This window comes from Aedes aegypti, chromosome 2 (genome assembly GCF_002204515.2).
Source record: "Aedes aegypti strain LVP_AGWG chromosome 2, AaegL5.0 Primary Assembly, whole genome shotgun sequence".
Taxonomy (NCBI): Eukaryota; Metazoa; Arthropoda; class Insecta; order Diptera; family Culicidae; genus Aedes; species Aedes aegypti.
In genome coordinates, this window is record NC_035108.1 from 462,709,514 (window position 1) to 462,726,921 (window position 17,408).

A 17,408-nucleotide genomic window follows, 5' to 3' on the forward strand; every position below is an offset into this window, starting at 1 on the left:
ATTACGTTTTAGAACCGCCAACCAGGTCATTCAAAACCTCTTGAACTATTCTTCATTTGACGTGATTTGCAAATTCATAAAGTTTGATATGTCGCAAGATACGTCTCAGAATCGCCAATATAATGGCCACTTCCTCTGGGGAACAGGGTATCCAAAACTACCTGGCATGTTATCAAGTCATCCAAGAACGTTTGAATTACCCTTCTTTAGTCTTGACTTGGGAATTTAAGAAGTTTGATGTTGCAAGCTTGATTTCAGAACTGACAGTTTAGTGGCCATTTCCCCCAGGGAACCGGGAGTTCGGAACAATCCAACATGTGGTCAAGTCATTCAAATACATTTGAATCACCTTTAGCCTTAATTTGCAAATTCATGAAAATGCGACATGGCCAGGTTTCCGATTTGCCAATATAATGGCCACTTCCACCAGTGAGCTGGTATTCGGAAAAACCCAGCATGTGGCCATGTCATCCAAAAACGGTCGAAATATTTTTGTTTACACTTGGTTTGCTAAATCATGAAGTTGATTTGTCGCAAGCCATGGACTCAAAATTAAAGTGGTTACTGATTCTTCGAGTGGGATTACTTCAGTACTCCCCGTGATGAATTAAAAAGTCGGTACATTTCTAATCAATGACCGCGGTTCCAAAATCTAGAAGAAAAATCAACTCAAAATCATTGAAAACAGATGGGAAATAATAATTTGATATTGAAAATTTCAATCAAATTTGAGGCCAGGCTCGCATGAATAAATAACACAAGTTGTGTTCCACATGGGATGTAAAACCAACGTAAGAAGATGTTAAAAACGATTTTCCCAAACACCAGCTAATTAAAAACTGCCTACTGAATATTTTGTTCGAGATCAGCGCAGCGAATTGTATAGTGTGACAGTTATGCGTAGAAATGCAGTAGTGGGACAGTTATGCGTGGAAATTCAACAATGGACAAACTGACTTGGCTTGCTTCTCATTGAGTTTCCGAACAAAGTTAATTTCTGGTGAGTGTTTTCTAAAACTACACGTAAAAATAAACTGTTTGATGACAGAAAGTCAAAATGCATAACAGAAACATGGGACAATTATGCGTATAACGGCAGTGATTTAAGTTCACAACACCATAATGGTTTTAAGTGAGGTACGGGGTACGTAAGTGAAAGTTTTTGTACTCAAGTAGGCATCCAGTTCATCAGCCTTACCGATGAGACGGCGTTTCATCTCCTAGCAAAACAGCAACCGCCTATGCAACCCAACAACCCCCTTAGCAATCCCTAGGTAGGTATATAAGCTTGAGTTCAATTTGTTATTTGCTTCCATCAATTTCAATTCAAGTTCTCCGAAGCCTTCGTATTTCAAATAGCTGTCCACTCAAGAGGTTATGGGCTCGACCTAGGATTAGGCGCACAGAATTCCCTAGTTAAGCTGGATTCCAAACTGGAATTCGAAACAAGGAAATGCTTTATTGGTAATAGCTGAAGCCGACGACGAGAATGTTCAACTGGATGAAGCATATCTTGCTCATGACTTGGAAGCAACAGATTACCAGTGCCCCGATGATACGAAGAAACTCAAACGATTGCTCAACAGCGGCAGCGCTCCTTTCGCATTCAGAACACTGTGAGTCCGCGGGACGAGCGCCAGTGAGGCGCAGCAAACATGAGCGCACGCTCCCCGGCAAGTTGTATGATTACTTTGTTGATTACGGAGCAATCTCTGGTGTTCCTCAAACCTGCTACGAGATCGCCAAATGAGATGATAGCAATCATTGGCTTTGGGCGGTGAACTGGATTCCCTCAAGGCGTACAACGTGTGGCATTTGGCGATATGTCTCGACGATGAAAACCCCCTTTTAATCCAAGGAGGACGAGAAAAAGGCAAAAGGCTATCTTCTAAAACAAGTACGAGACTTCGAAGAAATCTACGCGCCAGTTGCAAGGTTATCCACGATTCGGGATGTGTTGGCTGTCGGAGATCATCACAAGTTCTACTTCCATCAAATGGATCTGTGCCGCCTAAAGGAGACTTTCTACATGGAAGTTCAGGCTGGTGTGCAAACCTGTCGTTCGACTAAGTCGCTCTATGAACCGAAACAATCTCCTCGATGTTGGGTCGAGCGCTTCAATGAAGAACTTTTGAAGATGGTCTTTTTCAGATCGAAGCGCGATTATTGCCTCTATACGAAGCTGGGGAGATGAAGTGTCCTGATACTCTATGTGGACGATCTGTTGGTTGCGGGTCGGAAGCTCTCTTCGATTCAGAAGCTTAAGCGAGACCTGGCTGGGTCAGTGTTTCTCAGACTCATTTCCCCGAAAATAACAACTACGAAGCCACGAACTACTACAACCATGCTCTATCGTCCTAAGATAGAAAAGCAGATGGTTAAGCTTGAGTACTGCACACAAAATCGATCAATGGTCGTCGTTTAAAAAGTTTCATCAAAGACGAAGTCTTTGGTTCCATTCCAAAGAAAATGCACGAAACACCTATTGAATGTCGATGTAAAGAAAATTTTGGATTTAAAACTTGGAGATTTGATCTCACTAAACAAGAGACATTCACATTGTTTTTGTACATGTTTTACGACTTTTTTTTTTAAATAACTAAGAGCCATGGAAGTTTTACGATATAGAATCACAATTGCTGTTCTATGATGTAAGAAGTAACATTGATGTTGATGATGTTGTAATTTGAAGTTGTCGATTTGTTGAAAATGCTGGTAGGCTTAAAGGAATTCCGAAAAAAATGTTATAGTTAAAAGAAATAGCTAATCTTGATAATAGTTATTTTTCTTATTGGTTCTTTCAAATGTGCGACAAGTGACAATAAGAGAACATTACTTAACATTTTCTTTTACATTTGTCCTGGAGTTTTACACGAAAATCAAATTGAGTGTACCGCTTCGATTTCATGGGAGTCTATCTAAAAATTATACAGGACCTTTTTTAATTCGTTAATAATAGTTGGGTTGGTCCAAGGGCCTAAATAAAGATGGGTTTGAGTGTTTCATGCCTGTAGGAGAAGAGTCTTCTGTTCAACTTATAGAGACTTTCCCACATTAAAAAAGAAGTTTTTTTTTACATGTGTTGCATTTTGTGGTTGTCAAAACTTCGACTTGTTTCGCCGACGCATAAGGAATGGCGAACTTTTGTTGGTGATATTTATTTCTCTTATGAACTTCGGTCTAAAGTTAATCTGAATGCACAATATATCCCCAAAAGAGATTTTATCATCAATGATCGTACAAAAACAACTCATTTTGATGAAACAATTGAATTTCTGTTCGATATTAGAACATTCCTTTGGAAATTGCCTACGTTTAGGTGTTATGCGCAGTATTCTTGATTAATTAATTTAATTATCTAATAGTTCCATAAATATTGTATTGTTAAGAATTTAGCAAGCATATTCAGATTCAGAATGCCTAGAATTATTTTCAAAACTAACAATTATCGCATTGACAAGTGCTGAATTTCATTCCGAAATGAGATTTTTCTCGATTTTTTATGTTATTTGAAATGATTTAGCACTAAAACAAATTTGTGAGAATATGTTGGTATATGAGTCAACCAGGTTCATCATTGTAATTGCTTTCCTGGATTCAGCTGATTAATATTGTCAAGATTATAGAAAACAGATAAGAAAAAACGTGGAAAATGATCTTTTTTTCTCGAAATTACGATACTGAACTAATATCCTTGTACTTTTAAAGACCCCTAAGAAAGTTATAATGCATTCCTTTAGTCTGTTATGAGCATTGTATAATTTGTTCTCATTTGATTTTGCACGAAGCAAGCGAAGAAAAAGATCCCATCTGTTTCGATCCATGATCAGCAATGTTTCGCAAGTTGTAACAGGATTGATAAATAACAGTAGGGACGAGATCACTAAAAAGAGAGAAATGATAAAACCCATTTTTCTCGCTTATTATTTACTATTCGCGGTAGGTGTTCTCTTTTACTGACACCATAAACAATTCAAGAACATCCTATAGCAACAATGCACTGTTATCCCCCCGATCAAATCAGAGCTGTAGCAGAAGATGATAAACTGACTCTCATGATGTGTTGCGGATCAAGATTGTTACAGAGAGCGGTACTCTAAATTTCCTCAGAATTGAATCCATGATCAGTTTCTAGATGGCCAACGATTGATTGGTTACTTGACATCCCCATTACGTTCGCAACGGCAAGGAAAAGATCATTTATGACGTGTATTGATTAGCTTTATTACTTTACATACAATTTCATCCGACATTTAGTTGCAACGCGTTACGATTGATTGGATTATTTTTCACTTCTCACAAGAACATTCGGGTACATTTCTCAGTTCAATACTTTTGCAATGTTTATTCATGATTGAGCTTCGCACAATTGCTCAAACCACATAAGTCAAAATAAATTAAAAATTAACCGAAGAATGAAAGAAAAGCTTCAGAAAATAATGAATACAAACGAAATGTGTCATAAATCATCTTTCCGGCGAGTCGAAAGCATAATCAGCCCCGCCGCGGAGAGACACTAAAGTAAAAGGGCACCTCATCTCACCCAGTCACTTCCTCCGGGCCGGGTTCGAATTCGAGCTTGACCTCGGACGACGCCAAACCCTCGACGTCGGCTTCCGATTCTTGCACGTTGAGACGGTTCAGGGTCATCATCATCTATAACATAAAAGAAAGAGGTTGGTGTCGTGGGGTTGCAAAATAATGAATTAATAGAGTGCAAAGTTTTATGTAGAACACAAAAAGCCATCCATGCGATTGGAACAATCAGCTCACATCAGAAGGTTTATTCAAGTAGCCGGCACCGGCAGCATCGTTACTGCTGGTTCCACCGGATTCGTGATCATCCTGCTTTACGATCAATGTCGGCTGCTGGTCGGTCCCACTTGTCGTCGGTTGAATGCTTGGCTGCTGTTGCTGAACCAGAATGGTTTGCGTCTGAGGCGGGATAATTGGCGGAAGCTGCTGGGGAACTGACTGTTGCTGCGGCTTCATCTGAATGCCGGCGTCCTCGAAGGCCTTTTTCTTCAGAGTTTGGCGGATTTGTGATCTACAAAAGGGAAGACCAATGATCAGCATCCCATTCTTGCCGGCCGCAAAGGGACAGATGAAGAAACCCTGGGTACTTACACCGTCCGTCCTTTGATCCGTTGACTGACTTGGTTCAGATCTTCGCTGAAACGCGTCACTGCCGAGCGGAGCATTTCAATTTCTTCATCTGTCCACTTGCTCCTTGGAAAGATGGTAGGGCGAGGATTAACCATAATGTAGTCGAACATGGGCAGAGAAAGAAGGAACTTACCCAGTGGGAGAATCGGACGAAGGATGAAGCTGCATTGTCAGTTCGCCTAAGCGATTAAAAGCAGCTCCCGCGGCGGTAAAGATTTCACCCACCTGAAATTACGTAAAATCGATTGATGAACGGACTCAAAAACTTTGATAGCGGTAAATTACTTGCCTTTGTGGCTGAATTCATCGTAAAGGTTGATTTTTATTTTATTTTCCGGAACGACTCGCTTCTTTGATCCCACTTGTAAACAAACAACAGCCTCCCCACTCGAACACAAATCGATTTCGATGGCCGCCTCTCGCGTTTGACAGTTGACTACCCGAGCAAAAAGTCGAAACTGCAAATGGATGATTGTCACAATGGTTTTACACTGAGCGAAAAAAATACGAAAAATTCGGCAAAAACGAGGTGACAAACGGTTCACATCGGGGATTCGCTGGTTGGACCACGATTGCCTTTAAACTATTGAATCCAACCCGTTAGTTGAGAGGACTGACAACTGATGCAAATGCTCTTGACATGTCACTGGATTACTATGGGAGTCGACGGTTGACATCTGAAATATGCATTCTTACTTTGTAAAATTAACTATGTCACGACAGTTGCACCGAAGAGACAGAATCGGTGATGAAATCGATGTCACATTTTTTGTCCGATAGACTAAGCGAGACACGCACGGGAAATTTCAAGGGAGCAGTGGCCGCTGACAATATAACTATGATAAATAATTTATAGACAATTTATGGTCAAAGCTTTATACGCTACTCTCCTCCGTCATAATTGTCTGTCTACAATATTTTTGATAAACTGGCAAAATTTCGATTCAGATATTCCACGAAAGATTTTACTGCAACGCCCGGAAGAAAAACGTACACTCAGAAACACGAGTAGTCACAGAATTACTAAATTTTAGTAAATAATGACTATTTTCTATCTGCATCTCTTTCATTCTGTAGGGAATTTTATTCCTGTTTGTCAATTCGCCTGGGTTGAAGCATCGCTAAGCTTCAACCCAGGCGAAATGACAGTGTAAATATTCACAGCAGAATGAAAGAGAGGCAGAAAGAAAATAGTAATTAATGCATAAACCTTAGTAATTCCGTGACTATTTTTATTTCTGAGTGTACATGATTCATTGACGTTGTCATTCGTTCAAATTACTGAAGTCAATAATCCAACATACATTTTACCAAATGATCATATTTTACAGTTTTCGGTGGTACTAAAAATTCACAGATTATTCGGTAATTTTCAGACAGACCATCTAGGATTCACCGTAATTCGATAGTTTTGTTTGTAATGAGCTGTCAAAAGCTGTTGAAATACCGAAAGAACGGTGTTCTTGTGATTAGTAAATCAGGTTTGTTTGGAAATTTTATTTACCGAACGTGCATAGTCTGAATGAGTGTAAATGAGTTTGATTTCTGAGAACTTATTTAAAACGCCAAGTACTAATCCATTCCAAATCGAATATACAACTTATTGAATAGGGTCTTAAAATGTTGAATGAAATCTTGTTATTATTTAATAACACGAAAGAGCATGTTACTGTAACTATATTTTAGCAAGTTTTGCCGCTCAAATAACCGCTATATCATATTTAAACTTTAATTGAAAACTTGGGTCCATAAATGAACCTTGACACTTTTGATCATGTTTGATGTTGGCCAAGACAATGAAAAAACTTTATTGCTTTTATGGTAACAAATCCTCGAGCTGTTTAGTGAAATACCTGTAAGTAAACAAAAACCGAATTACGTCAAGCGTGTGTGTAAGTCACATGCTCGATTTCTCGTAATCAATCCTCTCTTCTGTGAATAAAGGTGACAAGATGTATGTTTGTTAGCAAATTTTTCTTCTCAGGATGCAAGATTGCATTACTGCCTAGCATCTCATAGTGAAAAACTGCCAACAAACTTACATTTTGTCATACACATAAGAAAGGATCGATGAAGAGAAATCGATCATGCGACTTACGCCCTTGTTCTAGTACACACTTGAAGTACTATATCAGTAAATTCTACTAGAGTTTGTATCCTTTGTTGGATACGCGTATTTCTACCTCAACTGTAAGGCCTTACAATGGGGTCCTAAAGCCCTGTCCCAATTTTAGTGCCAAACGCTTAAGTTTAGGCCAAAAACACATGGTTACTCAATTTTCTAATGTTTTCCGTTGGTTTAAGCCCAAAAAACATTTTTTTTAGATTTTTGTCACATCCTTTGGCTTAAACTCAAATTTTGGGTGTATTTTGTTTTCCGTGTCCCTTATGAAATGTCAGATAGGAACAACCCCTGTGGTGTTTTTGTCGACTAAGCGAACGTCAAACATGGTCAAAAGTGTCAAGGTTCATTTATGAACCAAATTTTTAAATTAAAGTTTAAACATGATATAGTCATTATTTGAGCGGGAAAAATTGCTACAGTAGTTACAGTAACATGCTTTTTCGTGTTATTAAATAAAAACAAGATTTCATTAAAAATTTTAGGACCCAATTGAGGTCGAAATACGCGCATCTGTCAAATGATACAAACTCTAGTGGAGCTGAATGGTACATGTAGTACTAAAATCGATTTTTATTTACTTACTGTCTTGCAAAAACAATGGAAGATGAAACGAAACGAATTGTAGAGCCAGATCAAAAGATATAAAGGTGTAGCTGGTGATGATTTTACCATTTAACTATTTGAACATCAAGGAATTTCGGAACAGAAAAATGCTACCGGTAATATCCACTCTAGAGTTTTCTATTTTCTGCTGCCCAAGTTTCCCATCTCGCATTTAATCATGAATACTTTTCCATGCACTTCACTAAAATGCTTTTTATATTCCTTGAACACGTTGAATCCCTCTGAGCAATCTTCACAAGAGAAAAGTTTCGCACCAGTGTGGTGCCGCTCGTGCAACCTCAAATCCCTATCTCTGACAAACCCTTTACCACAAACTTTGCACTGAAATGGACGATCTCCACGGTGGACCGTCTGTTCATGCCGCTGCAAATCCGGTTTGTGAGCGTATGCATTCGTACATCCTTCATACGTACACTTATGCTTCCGTTCACCGTTGTGCATTTTGGATATTTTGTAGTGCCGCCGAAGGGTCTTCAAGTTACGGAACTGGTATCGTCTCCCGGCCTTCTTGCAGGGCTCACATTCGAGCGATTCCGTTTTGTTGTGGATGCGCCAGTGATGCCACAAGGTCTCCTTATTTTTGAATTGCTTGCCACATATCGAGCACACATTTTCCGATGGTTTATCGTGCCCTCGTCGCTTGTGTCGTTGAAGGTTTGCCTCACTCACAAAAGATCGAGGACATTCGTTACACTTGAAATTCTTCTGAATGTGAACATTGGAATGGACCTGTTGAACGTGACTCCGTAGTTGGAAGGCCGACGCCACAGACAAACCGCATTGATCACAAACAAAATTTTTAATTTTGACCAAGAGGTGGCGCTTGAGGGCACGTCGAGATTCAAAGTTACAGTTGCAGATCGAACAAACGTGGGTTGATTTTTTTCGACGAAGCTCGTTCTCCAGGAGCTTGACTTGGTGCACTTGATCCACGTGTTCCTGAAGAGATTGCTTGGAATCGAAAACTTGCAAACACTTTCGAAAGCAACAGCGTTGATTTGTTGAGGTATGAGATGAATTGATTGGCGTCGTTTGTTCAGAGATAATGTCAGGTAACTTATGGTCTCGACTCCTGAGGTGAAGTCTAGCGAATATTATACTTCCTGTGCGATAAGTGCAACCGTCTTTTAAGCAACGATATATCGATTTCACCTTACTTCGCTTCCGATGAGACTGATATCTGTGGCCATGCTTGAAAACTTGATGACAATTAGAACACCAAAAATTGCAAGTTTTCAGAGCATCATTTTTTGTACTTACTCTATTTGGATGATGAGCATCTTGGTGATGCTTTTCCAGTTGAGCATTGTCTGGAAACATTTGATAGCAATCACAGCACAAGTGGCCATCAACCGGAATTCTTTCGAATGCTTCTTTGACCTTATCAAAGCGCATCATCGGTTTCTTATGTATCACAGAAAATTCCATGTGTCGTTCAATAGCAGCTCGGTCACGACAAACGTATTCACACAGCTTACATGCATATAACTTCGGGATGCTACGTTGGGTTGCATGTCTAATCTTGATGCTTAAGCTAGGGAATTTATTTTTACACAATGAACAGTAAATGCCTCCAGTTTGTCTTTTTAGTTTATGATGCTCACGACAGTGGAAATCCAAGTCGTCTTGTGAAGAAAAATATTTATCACAGCCACAGCATGCAATTCCGTTGTAGAAAATTATTTGATAATTTTCGTGGTCTTCTCGTTCGACAATCATCTCTTCGGCAGGCAAAACTTGGCTCCTTTTGGGTAAATGTAATCGGTTGGGTGTTGGTCGTTCATTCTCGTTCCCAAAACCTAAGTCAATCTTGTCATATATCTCAGAGTCATCTGATGCCTCCGTTACCAGATCGGACATTTGTTCCGAAATAGTGATCAGATCTTCATCGTTAAATTCATCAACCGAATCTGTCTGTTCATCAATGACTTCTTCACGGACTGTTGCTAGCTCTACCTTGTCCGCCATGCGTTCCAAACTTTCCCCATCAGACGTTTCATCTGCCGAAAACTTTTCCTGTTCGATAATTTCATCAAACAGTTCATCCTCACGACGCATCATCAAATCTACGAGAATTTCGTTTTGGTCCTTGGGCTTTGCCGATGGCAGTTCGATGAACTCATCCACGATTCGGTCCGGTATCTGTTGGTCGTCATCTGATTCGGCGACAACGATCGTCACTTGGCGGGTGAGCCGATCGCGAAGTTTGCTGTCAGATAAACGGCATTTCATACTGAATCGGTATGCTTCTTGCAGTTGATGCGAGCAAGGCACGCATATGATCTTTGGTAGGTGATCATTTGCGGTGATCTGTAGAGGAGTAATACATGTAGAGATACCGTGGACGTACCATATTTGACGCGGTTAAGAAAATTCTAAATTCAAACACTTGCCAAATCGTCTAAATCTGTCCGATTTAGTTGAAATTTGAACCTATGCTAGCTCAACTATTATAGAACTAGGGAAAAATCAGTAAAAAAATATTAAACGTTTTTTTCTTCATGTTTGATTGATTTTTTGTGGAACACATCAGGTTCCTTAATTGACGCATCAATTCTTCAATGTGCCTAATTTGACGCACTATGTTCCTTATTTGACGCAGTTACAAATAATTACTAAAGTTTAAAATATACAAGAGTTTCAGTATTCAATAGGGTATAAGCACCGGTTTTGGCCAGCCTAAGAGAAAATGTGGATAAAAAATAAATGGGAAACCGTATTTATACTACAAATATGTCAAATGCAAGCTTTCAATCCATGTTATGTGTGCAAAATATCAAAACTAAGCTAAAACCATGTTTTCGCTTTGAAAATCCCGTTGGTCAATATAGGCCAACGGAACCAGTTTCGGCCAGAGATTTAACTTCGGTTCCTAAATTGGCCAATCGCATTGATTTCTCATAAGAGTGGCCAAATTAGGAGTGCCCTGGCCAAATTAGGTGTATGGGAGTTAAAATTATAAGGAAAATGAATTGTTTCTCTTATGTGTTGAATCAATGTGGACGAGTAAATGAATGTAGCTCTATCATGTGAATGTGATCCACTGAACACAAAAGGTTTTTATGCTGATTGGCTATGTAAAACGATGTATAATCCCCTATAGCTACAACTGGCGTATGGCCAAAACCGGTGCTTCTACCCTAGTTCAATTAATTGGAAAAAACGCTTTAAAGTGTACATAAAAGTTAGAACCTTTGGAAAAAAAAATTTGAATGACGTCACCGGTAGTACTTTTGCTTTGCGTTTAGTTAGTGTAAAAAATAAAACCGGCTATTAAGTTCAATCCATAGTTAAGCATTATTGTTTAGTTTAATGTATTTTCGTCGCGATATCAAACAAGGGAAAGGTTTAAAAACTACGTTGCGCTGGAGCGGGGAAGGTAGTTGCTAAAATAAGGACAAATTAGTCAAAAACTAGAACGAAAATAATCGGTTCCAAAAATGGTTGTTTGAAATTCTTCGTTACTTATAACACGTGAACTACGCCTACTTGTCCCATGTTCTATGTCACCCTTATAGACCGCGGGACAAATATGCGTAGAACCAACGGCAGTATGGGCCTCGAAATAGATCGAGAACCATATATGGGGTCATACATTAAGTACGTCATGTTATTAGGGGGAAGGAAGTGTTCTGCAAGATGTTACGAATCATACAAGTTGTTTGAAGGCTCAATATAAAAAGTGTGACGTGGGGCGGATGGGCGGGGTTTTTGTCGAAAATGGTATGTTTTTGTGACACGTATCTCATGGACACCCCCTATTGTATAAATTATACAAAACAAACCATTGAACCTGCACCTCACCTCCTGACGCATTTATTGAAGCTTCCTTGAAACATTAAGGGACGTCCATAAACCGCGATAAATTGTACAATTTTCAACCCCTCTCAACCTTGGCCACATTTATTTTATGAAAAGCGCGAATATTTTGTATGAATCGTTGCGTTTCCCTGAACCTCCTCCTCTTCCTAAAAACGTGACGTAATCTATGGATGACCTTTACATGTGATTACATGAAGCATCGAGTTGTTCTGTCGATGGATTTTTTTGAATGCAAGCGCCATAAATATTTCTTTTCCTTTTTTCGATTCAACAAAACATGCTGAACAACATAGCTAATAATTAGGAACATTGTGTGCCTAATTTGACGCACAAGATTTTCATACAAAAATATGTCTTAAACCTTAAAAATAGAAAAATTTCGTCGTTAATTTATGAATAAAAGTATATTACTGACTGTTGTTGATGATATTGCTGTAAAACAGTACAATATTTTCATGAAAATTGATCAACAATATTTAGCACATTCACTAAGGAATGAAAAAATTGACGGACTTGTCGGATGCATTTTCAAATAATTTTTATTTTTTGCCTATTTTTACTCAAAAACAAACTTTTTTTGATTGAAATCTTTCAATAACATGTAAATGAAGATTAAGGAATAAATTTTCGAATGCTATTCTGAACTAAAATTATTTTATAATAAAATAAATTAAAAAATGCGTCAAGTTTGGACCCGCGTCAAATATGGTACGTTCACGGTACCTCTTGGGCTTGGGATTTGCATTTAGGATTCTCAACCATACTAATGCTCTACGACCAGAGAAGCTCCAACAAGACACACAGGCATTAGTATACATTCCAATCTATAATGATAACTATTGTGCCAGTGCTGTAATAAATACTATTATGTTAGTAAAATTGCATGCATTTACAAAAAGAAAGAAATCATTACATGAGCAATATTGTTATATAGTTAAACCTTCATGAGTCAATGTTCCATGACTCGATATCGACTCATAGAACCACACTAAACAAAATTTATGGATATCAATTCAACAGGAATTCGCAGGATACCGCTATGGAACCCCAAGAGTGCAATGAGAACCTTCAGATAGGAATTGAGTCCAAGAGCTTGCTAGGAATTTTGAGGATATGGCTTAGAATCCTAAGATTCGGCTGCGATATTGCTAATAATTCTGAAGTCTCCGATGAAAATTCTCAAAAGTTTTCGAGGACTTTTCAGACTACCACTTGCAATTTACAAAATCCGCTGGAAACCTGTTTTGAAATCCTCAAAATATTACCAGAAGTATTCAAAATATGTATTAAAAACACAAGACCCTCTGTATTGGACCAATAGGCATTTTTGTGTGTTCTCGCACAAAAAAAACTAAATCCCGCTCAAAAAACTAAATGCTTAAACACTAACAAAATTTAAAAAAAATCGGTTTTAGTATACATCTTTCTTTATTGATGTAGTAGCTATGGATTGACCACAGACAAACAGACGTCGAACTCTCAATATTGTCCATCGACCACGTTTTTACCGGTCGATTCAAAAATATGGTAGGTCGCCAATCCAGCACCCGCAGCTCTCGTATAGTTTTTGTAAGCATTTGACGTTTATACACTACCGCCATCTGTTGGCTTGTCTGCAAAACACACTAATTTTAACAATGGACGACATGTCCTTTTGACTATGATTTAGATCGATGTTTGCTCTTAGTGTTACGTCTGTGGTTTGATCATAAACAATATCAGGATAGATAACGAAATTCGAAATAATGCTTGTTTTAGTATGTACGTCATGAAATCTGTTGACCATGAGTGGAAATAGGAACACTTAGATGCAGCAACAAACGCAATTAAATAAATTTTCTATGGAAAAAAAAACGAATTCGCTTTAATTTGCCACTGATTAGCTATACTTCGAGCTTCACCGACGCATTAACATAGCATAAATAAACAGTCGAGTCAATAGTTAGTTTTTAAAAAATTTTTGATCTTGTCTTAAATGAGCGGAAAATTTGCCAGCCGATAAACCTGGGTCGTCGGTGTGCGTGTCGGAAATTTCAGAATCATCTTCAGAAATTTATTTTGAAGTGTTTGAAGCTTTTTCCAACGCGTTTGAACGCATCATTTCCAAACATGGGGCCCCATATTCTAGCATGGGCGCAATAATCTGTCGGTACACAAGTAACCAGTAAGCACGATAATGCGGCACGGTAACAGCATTATATGCGCATATAGGGTAATCATTTGATGCATGTCAGTTTTATATACGCATATAATGCTATTATAATGCCAGAAAAGGCGAAATAGCGTGCCATTATAATGCCAAGATATAACCGTGCTTCTCTGCACCATTAATGCTGGTATAAAACCACGTGAGAAACGTCAGTTGTTTTCGCCAGGTTTTTAGGGCGAATATTTTGTGCTTTCGCGTACGCAGCCAGAGAGCTTTCGTGTATAATGCATGTACGCATCTATGATGCTGATTAAGGGCTTATTATTAGTGCCTATGGTTACTTGGGTAGACAGCCAACTTGTTGACGGTGGAAACTATCGATCGACGATTGATGATAGGGTATAATCATTTCAGCATTACTGTTCCATTACCTTCTCGGTCTCCACATGTTGACGGAAGAGGAACTTGCTGTCAAAAAACGGATCACGAATTTACTTCAAACATGCAATCTATTTTATGAAAATGCCTGAGAAGAGATGCAGGAGCTCTAGTTGAGATACTCATAGAGATTAATGCCTTCATGAAGATTTGCGGACACTCGGCCATATAGATTGAAATAAGCCCGTACGGTACTCGTAGAAGATGGTAAGATTTGGGAGAATATCGGCTAAAATTGAGCTCTGGAATGCGGTAAGCGTGAACCTAGCTTTCTTTTCAAATGACTAAAACAAAAGACACAATGATCTTTACTAAAATTACAAATTTCAATGGTAATGCCAAAAACGGATCCATTTTTTTGCCGAAATCAGGGGGTGCTAAAAATGGAGCATGCCAAAAACGGAGAATGCTAAAAACGGAATCCCGCTGTATATCTCGGGGATTATTTTTATTTTTATGTGAATCTCTCTTGAGGGACAGACCGGAACTTGGAAGTGGACGAACACGGATTTACAACTAAGCTAATTAGGTTAATTGGGAATGATCTTGACTGCACGGTGTGCGGAATACAACCGATGCATCCTTGTTTATTTTCACAAACAGCTTGTGTACGTTGCTAGGGGTTCCTAACAACTTGGAGTGACATGGAAACTACGGCTGATTGCCTTCTATTCCAACAATCTCTCCGAAAGTTTTCGGGAAATTTCTCTGAAATTCTTCCAAAAATTCTTCTGGAATTGTTCGGAAATCTTTCTGGCACTTTTCCAGAGACCCTTCTTCAATTCTAACGGAAATCTTGCTTTAGTTTTATTTCCAGAAAACTTCCTGGAATAATTTCGAATATCTGTTTAAAACTGCTCCAGCAATAATTCCGTAATTGCTGAGAAAAAAGAAAACACCCACCCACACTCTTGTAACGCTATAAATATTCAATTCAATTTTTGTATGGGCCGTAACATCGAAATCAAATAGAAATCTGACAGCGCTCTAGGGCTCTCAAAAATACCTCTGAGATTCTTTCGGAAATCTTAGACAATTCCGTAACTTTTAGAATAATCAAGTAACTCTTAAATAGTTCCATATATTTTTTTTTTTTAATTCTTCTAAAAATCTTTCAGCAGTTCTACCAAAGACACATTAAAGACCTCCATGTCCCTTGCAGTTGCCCAAAATTTTATGGCTCATAAAGTAATCAAGAATGCCGTGAAAGGTGTGCTGCGATCTGTCAAACTTGGATACCTTTTGCACTACCGAGGGACCAAATGCAGTACTAGTAGTGGTACCCAATTTGAGCCCGAGTGTGACGGACCTAGTTCTACCGTAAATCGCTCTTATTCCAGAAAACATTCAGGAATTCTTCCAAATATATTAGTGGATTAGCATTAGCATTAAGTATTTCGTACAAATTCGTAGGTGGTACAGTCCTAGATTATTTTATGAGGGTTGCCTCCTTCCCGTCCGTTACCAAAGTCAGAAATTTGGGACTAACCTCTAACTATTAGACAAGATTTACGCATTCTCCAATAATCGAGGGCTATCCTGGCCACGTCCTCTCTCATAGGTGTTACCAGGTCCGTCCCACTCGAGCTCAGATTGGGTACCACTTCTAGTACTGCATTTGGTCCCTCGTTAGTGCAAATGGTACCCAAGTTTGACAGATCGCAGTACACTTTTCACGGCATTCTAGATTATCTTATGAGCCATAAAATTTTAAGCAACTGCAAGGGACATGGAGGTCTTTAATGTGTCTTTAGTGTTACGGGATGTTGTGGAATGTTGATAGAAAGTGTAGTGCCATATGATACGTTCGGTAGACGTTCTGACCGACAAATGGGTAATATTTACGCATTGTGATCATGCGCTGTTAATCAGAACAAACTCACCAAATTCCTGTTTCAAAAATCCACTGCAATCCGTCTATCTTCTAATAATGAATAATAGCGTGACCCGTAACTCAGCACTGCCCATCAAAATGCACGCACCGCACGAAAAATTGAAAAAAAACTGCAGTTCATAATCCATCCCGAACCGAGTATCCACAAACATTCAATTTTTGAATCAACACCAATCAACACTCTTACACACACAGGAAATAAAATTAAACGAGTCGCGCGAAACCAATTCAATTGCTGAAGCCATCACAGATCACTCTCAAGCAAAACGCAATCTAATCGATTAAAAGTAAAAAAAAAAAACAAAACTTTAGAAATCAACTTCAGATACAATCTCCGAAAAAACCCTTTTATCACTTTGGAAAACATGTTTCCACAGAACATTTACACGTGGCATAGCACTATCCACCAAATCTAATTTTCACCAGCCGAAAAACGTAGGTAAACGTGACACAAAATTCATTTTCGTTGTATATACCGTTTTGATTCATATTACGGACAGCTTCAAATTCCGGACACTCTACTTTGTATGGGAAACATTTCACGCGAAATATTTCAATTTTTGCTGTTCAAAAGTTCTCAATTTCAAGGCTCGTTTTAGTAAACTTTTTCCATAAATATCTTTGAAAATTTATAATGCCTAACTACCTTAGATGTCTCTTTGGTGGTTTAACGATTTCGATTGATGATTTGACTGTTCCATTTATGATTATCATGAGCTGTCCGGAATTCAATTTAAAGTGTCCGGAATACGAGGCAAAAGTGAGGAAGCGTCCGGAATAAGAATCATGAAAAGGACACACATTTTCATTTATTTAAAATTATTGAAGTTGCGGAAGCGTATTCTTCACCCACCGTTCGAAAGTAAAGGGCTTCCGACGTTCGATAGCGCTAAGGAATCATACAGAATGATTTATTTTGTATGCTCTATGCTGGGTTATATTTCCCTGAGTCCTTAAGTGTCCGTAATATGAATCAAAACGGTAGTCCTACAGGGTTAGGGCCCATTCACATATTTCATAACGCTGAAGGGGGTGGGCGGGTGTCTTCAAGATGTTACAGGTCATACAAAATTCGGAAAATATTCTTACAAAATGCGTTATGAGAGGGTGGGTGGACGATTTTTGGCGTTATGAAATTTGTGAATATACCCTTACCCAATAATCGGACGACAATACAAGAATTTTGTATA

The 17,408-nt window shown here is 38.6% G+C and overlaps 2 protein-coding genes across 4 annotated transcripts in view; both read right to left on the reverse strand.

Annotated features, from left to right (window-relative positions):
• Positions 1 to 4,199: 4,199 nt before the first annotated feature.
• On the reverse strand, positions 4,200 to 5,600 carry LOC5568165 (chromatin complexes subunit BAP18). Of its 3 annotated transcripts, none has more exons than XM_021848198.1 (5): positions 5,456 to 5,600; positions 5,300 to 5,391; positions 5,128 to 5,226; positions 4,774 to 5,047; positions 4,200 to 4,656 (listed from the first exon to the last, which is right to left on the reverse strand). In XM_021848198.1, the coding sequence occupies exons 1-5, from the start codon at positions 5,471 to 5,473 to the stop codon at positions 4,540 to 4,542; spliced, it is 600 nt and encodes a 199-aa protein (XP_021703890.1). In that variant the 5' UTR covers positions 5,474 to 5,600; the 3' UTR covers positions 4,200 to 4,539. The 3 variants fall into 3 exon arrangements, with proteins under 3 accessions (XP_021703890.1, XP_001652098.2, XP_001652100.2); XM_001652048.2 differs by having other exon boundaries at positions 5,128 to 5,229; XM_001652050.2 differs by lacking the exon at positions 5,128 to 5,226.
• A 2,416-nt stretch (positions 5,601 to 8,016) lies between these two features.
• LOC5568170 (zinc finger protein 700) overlaps positions 8,017 to 17,408 on the reverse strand; it is a 39,369-nt gene continuing 29,977 nt past the window's right edge. The window contains exon 2 of the mRNA XM_021848199.1: positions 8,017 to 10,225. Coding sequence (XP_021703891.1) covers positions 8,033 to 10,225 — 2,193 coding nt within the window. The 3' untranslated portion in view covers positions 8,017 to 8,032. The remainder of the gene's footprint in view (positions 10,226 to 17,408) is intronic.